The following is a 5,000-nucleotide window of genomic DNA, read 5'->3' on the forward strand; positions in this document are numbered from 1 at the left end:
CATTTTTCACAGCTGTATCACTCTATGAGTATGATCCTCTATTCGTCAAGGAGCTAATCCCGATTGAAGGGAAGCAACAACACATTCAGAAATATGATTTTGACAGAGAATCAATCACAAAAAAAGACATCCAATCAGAAGGCGATGAGGGTCCAGGGGGCAAAGCCCCTTGGTGGGGGTTGCAAGGGGGCTTCGCCCCCTTGAAGCTGAACGTTTTTGGATGTTTCTGGAGGGAAAGGAAGCCTCTCCTTGAACGAAAAACTTGAGGTAAATTCGACAGCAAGCTGTATAGGCAATGAAGAAGAATTGAGATTGTAAGGACTCATACTTTTCATCACAAAAATCGTTGAAGAAAAATGTCTTTCGAAAGGGGGTGAGAGGTGCGATTTCTCCTCGGATTTCATGATGATCCAGATGCAACCCCCACCCCCCCCCCCTCCCTCCTCCCCCCCAAAAAAAACCAAAAAGCGTTTGGGAGGTACATGCTTAAGCCAGGGGGGGGGGGGTTGCGCAACCCCTGTAACCCCTCCCCCCTAGTCCGGCCCTGTCTTTGTTGCTCCATGACTGTTCTGAATGTAGGCAAAGATCTTGAAATTTGTTCAAGATCTTTGAGTTTGATTGAGATCATTGACATTGTCGACATTGCCACGTCCGGCTGTCACTCGCTCAGTGTGACCTCGACTGGCTCGAGTCTGATCACAGGCGGAAGGTATCGTCCACTGGACTACTACTATCACAGAAAGACTATCTGTGCTAGTAGTAGTCCAGTGGACGATACCTTCCGCCTGTGGTCTGATCGAGTCTGCGTGTAGCCAAAACCGAAACTAGAAATGTGTTTTTCATCCCAGCAACGTGGACACGCTTGGCATAGATTCTAATTGTCGCTTCTTTGCATTAAGCTTGGATTTATTTTAGCGCCTGTAAACTTTTCAACAATGGGTTAAATTCAGGAACTATGGCGGGGAGACGTGCCAGTTTGGGTCACTTGATCCGCATGTCAAAGTCGACCAAAGTTAATTATGTTCGTTGGGGATTTTGTTATTATAGACTCTACCATCACACATACATGTACTTTAATTTCAATCCACCCAATAGTTTTTGAGAAAATGGGTTTAAAAGATTTAGCTCTGGAAATGTGAAATTGTGCAAGTATAAATTATATTCATGTGTGTGAGTGAGGGTGTGGGAGTTGAATGTGTATGAGTGTATATTCCTTCACCCACCTTCATGATTCCTAGACTGACCTTTAGTCAGGATTATAGACTCTACCATCACACATACATGTACTTTAATTTCAATCCACCCAATAGTTTTTGAGAAAATGGGTTTAAAAGATTTAGCTCTGGAAATGTGAAATTGTGCAAGTATATATATATTCATGTGTGTGAGTGAGGGTGTGGAACTTGAATGTGTATGAGTGCAGGGGCGGATTAGGGGGGGGGGGGTTAGGGGTTCTGGACCCCCCGGCTGTCCCCCCAAAAATAATAATAAAATAATACTAACTTTAAAAGAAATCATGAGTGGCTGCTGACACCAGTTGATCATGTTTAAAATCAAGGATAAGCCATAAATTGTTCATAAAATAGCTAAATCTCTTCAGCTTCTGGGCCGGCTAAGCCCCCCAGACCCCCCAACGGGGCCTTGCCCTGGACCCCAGGTTGTAACCCCCCCCCCCCCCCCTGGCTTAACTGCTCCGCCCCTGGAGTTTATATTCCTGTGAGTGTCTGTATGAGAGAGAGAGAGAGAGAGTGAGAGAAAAAACAATGAAAACAACATTCTTGTTACTGATTACAAATCATGATATGTATTCATTTCTATATATGTGTATGAAAGAGAATTCAAATTTTTTTTTTTTAAAAGTGCAACAGTTGTGACTTTCGTGTTGAATAAACAATAGATCCAGAGGAGCGAATTACTGTGTGGTTGTGTTTACTTTGACACGTGCTTTGTGTACCTGCAACTTTTACCGTGACCGTGATTTGCCACTGGTGTTCGTGATCGTGAAAACAAAAATCAAGGTAACTGTGATCGTGAAAGCTAAAATTTCCCTTCCCGTGATCGTGATGATACCCCCCCTTTGGGGCCCTCAAATATACTTCGCGTTTTTGACTTAGCCACGATAAGGTCAGGCTTTAATAAAAAATAAAACAAGTCGCGTAAGGCGAAATTACTACATTTAGTCAAGCTGTGGAACTCACAGAATGAAACTGAACGTAGTTCGCCGCTAGTGCAAAAGGCAGTGAAAGTGACAAGCCTGTTTGGCGCGGTAGCGGTTGCGCTGTGCTTCATAGCACGCTTTACTGTACCTCTCTTCGTTTTAAGTTTCTGGGCGTGTTTTTAATCCAAACATATCATATCTATATGTTTATGGAATCAGGAACCGACAAGGAATAAGATGAAATTGTTTTTAAATCGATTTCGGGAATTTTATTTTGATCATAATTTTTATATTTTTAATTTTCAGAGCTTGTTTTTAATCCAAATATAACATATTTATATGTTTTTGGATTCAGAACATGATAAAGAATAAGATGAACGTAAATTTGGATCGTTTTATAAATTGTTTTGTTTTTTTACAATTTTCCGATTTTTAATGACCAAAGTCATTAATTAATTTTTAAGCCACCAAGCTGAAATGCAATACCGAAGTCCGGCCTTCGTCGAAGATTGCTTGGCCAAAATTTCAATCAATTTGATTGAAAAATGAGGGTGTGACAGTGCCGCCTCAACTTTTACAAAAAGCCGGATATGACGTCATCAAAGACATTTATCGAAAAAAAGAAAAACATTTCCGGGGATATCATTCCCAGGAACTCTCATGTCAAATTTCATAAAGATCGGTCCAGTAGTTTAGTCTGAATCGTTCTACACACACAGACAGACAGACAGACAGACAGACAGACAGACAGACAGACAGACAGACAGACACACACACACACACACACACACACACACACACACAAACACACACATACACCACACCCTCGTATCGATTCCCCCCTCTACGTTAAAACATTTAGTCAAAACTTGACTAAATGTAAACAAAACTTGACTAAATGTAAAAAGACGACAATGAAATACTGCTGCTGTTGCTGACAAGGTCGATGATAACGACAACGACGATACTTATCAACAACCTGATAATTAGATAGCTCCGATGCTTGATGTTCTAACTGTCCACAGACATATCTTATGAACTACAGGCCGGCTGGATCAAGTATAATAGAGGGCGGAGGGGGGGGGGTGTCCAAAAATGAGGCAGGTGTCCAGGAGCCGCCACGGCCCCTTGTAGGGTACAGTGGCGACCTCCTGCTGGGGGGTCAGGGAGACCCCCCCCCCCCCCCCCCCCCTAACGTTGAGAAAACTTTACATTTCATTGGTAATGACGGTGTTGGTCTATCCTTGTGTCTGGAATCCAAATTGTCTCCAACGAGGTACATCAGGCGGCCGGTTGGGGGTGGGGGGTGGGGGGGGGGGGGGGGGGGGGTCCGGAACCCTTGAACCCCCCTCCCCAGATCCGGCCCTCAACTAAACTGTCCGCTGTCAGTAAATATTTGTATACAAAGCACTAGCTAGTACCCGTATTACCTGAGTTGACAACTTACAGTGTAAACTTGATGTATAACGGAATACACCACGCGCTCACACATTGTTTGTTTGTTGTTGTTGTTGTCCTTCTTCGTCTTTGTTGTCTATTAAAGGGGTTGTTGCCCGTCAGTTAAAGCAAGTTACCCACGACGTCAGCTGCATGACGTCCAACAGGCAGCGAAAGGGTGGTTGCCCGTCAGTTAAAGCAAGTTACCCACGACGTCAGCTGACTTCCTACAGGCAGTGAAAGGGTGGTTGCCCGTCAGTTAAAGCAAGTTACCCACGACGTCAGCTGACGTGCATGCATTGACAGGTTTGTTTAAATGGCTGTTTATAGGGACGACAAATTATTGTTGAACTGTATCATCCTGTGAGTTCCATACATTGACTAAACATATTGATTTTGCTTAAGGCGACTTGATTTGACCTGTGGTCTTTTTCATCAGCCATGAATGGAGGCACCGTTAGCCGAGCCGTTCACAAATTGACTAAATGTATTGATTTCGCTTTACGCGACTTATTTTGACCTGTGCCGTTCACACATTGACTGAATGTATTGATTTTGCTTTACGCGACTTGTTTAGACCTGTGCCGTTCACACATTGACTGAATGTATTGATTCCGCTTTACGCGACTTGCTTTGACCGGATGTCAAATATATATATATATATATATATACGGATATATTGCTTTGACGTAGCATGTCATTATGCCATCTTTGCACAGCTGTGGCGGGAGGCACCGTTCGCAGTGCTGTACCTCCGTGCGGACACCAACAAGGATGACGACTTGCAGGCCTCGGAGTACCCCCGTCTCTTCTCCTCCCTCGGCTCCAAGGGTATGGGTTAATTGAACCTCGTCCTGGTGGAACGATGCAGAACAGCCAAAGAACGTGTCAAAGTATACTTTTTGGGCTTCTGTGTTCATTCTTACACACGCAGTCGTGGTTAATGAATTAAGAGTGTCAACATATCAAAAGTGACCCTAAACCTCGGACTTTTCCTTTAATGAGATACTAGAAACCTACATCGATTAAACAAACCAACATTTCTCTTCTTGTCCCTCCCATGTAATAGGGGAAATCTCTGACGTCAAGAGCGAAGCGAAGTTCGAGAAGACGACATTAAGGTGGAGATTAAACCAATTAATACTTACGAAAGTCACAGTTTTCATTTGCTTCGTGCGTCAAGAAACAAAGACGCACGAAGCAATTGAAAACTGTGACTTTCGTAGGTATTAATTGGCTTAATCTCCACATTAAGGCAAATAAGGACGTTTCGCAAAACGTCCTGTAAGTCTCCTCAGTAGTGATGCTGTCTCTCTTGCTGACCGTCCTTCAAGACAAGGCGAGCAGCGCGTTGTTCTGGACTTTTGGGACTTTATTCAAGAGCTACTGTAGCCAGCCTACAAGA

The 5,000-nt window shown here is 43.6% G+C and overlaps 1 protein-coding gene across 1 annotated transcript in view; it reads left to right on the forward strand.

Moving 5' to 3' along the window:
* The window catches only part of LOC138949319 (uncharacterized), a 12,420-nt gene that overhangs the window by 4,971 nt on the left and 2,449 nt on the right, over positions 1–5,000 (forward strand). The window contains exon 6 of the mRNA XM_070321108.1: positions 4,315–4,426. Within this exon, the coding sequence (XP_070177209.1) occupies positions 4,315–4,426 (112 nt within the window). The remainder of the gene's footprint in view (positions 1–4,314; positions 4,427–5,000) is intronic.

The sequence above is a fragment of the Littorina saxatilis genome, linkage group LG15 (assembly GCF_037325665.1).
Source record: "Littorina saxatilis isolate snail1 linkage group LG15, US_GU_Lsax_2.0, whole genome shotgun sequence".
NCBI lineage: Eukaryota > Metazoa > Mollusca > Gastropoda > Littorinimorpha > Littorinidae > Littorina > Littorina saxatilis.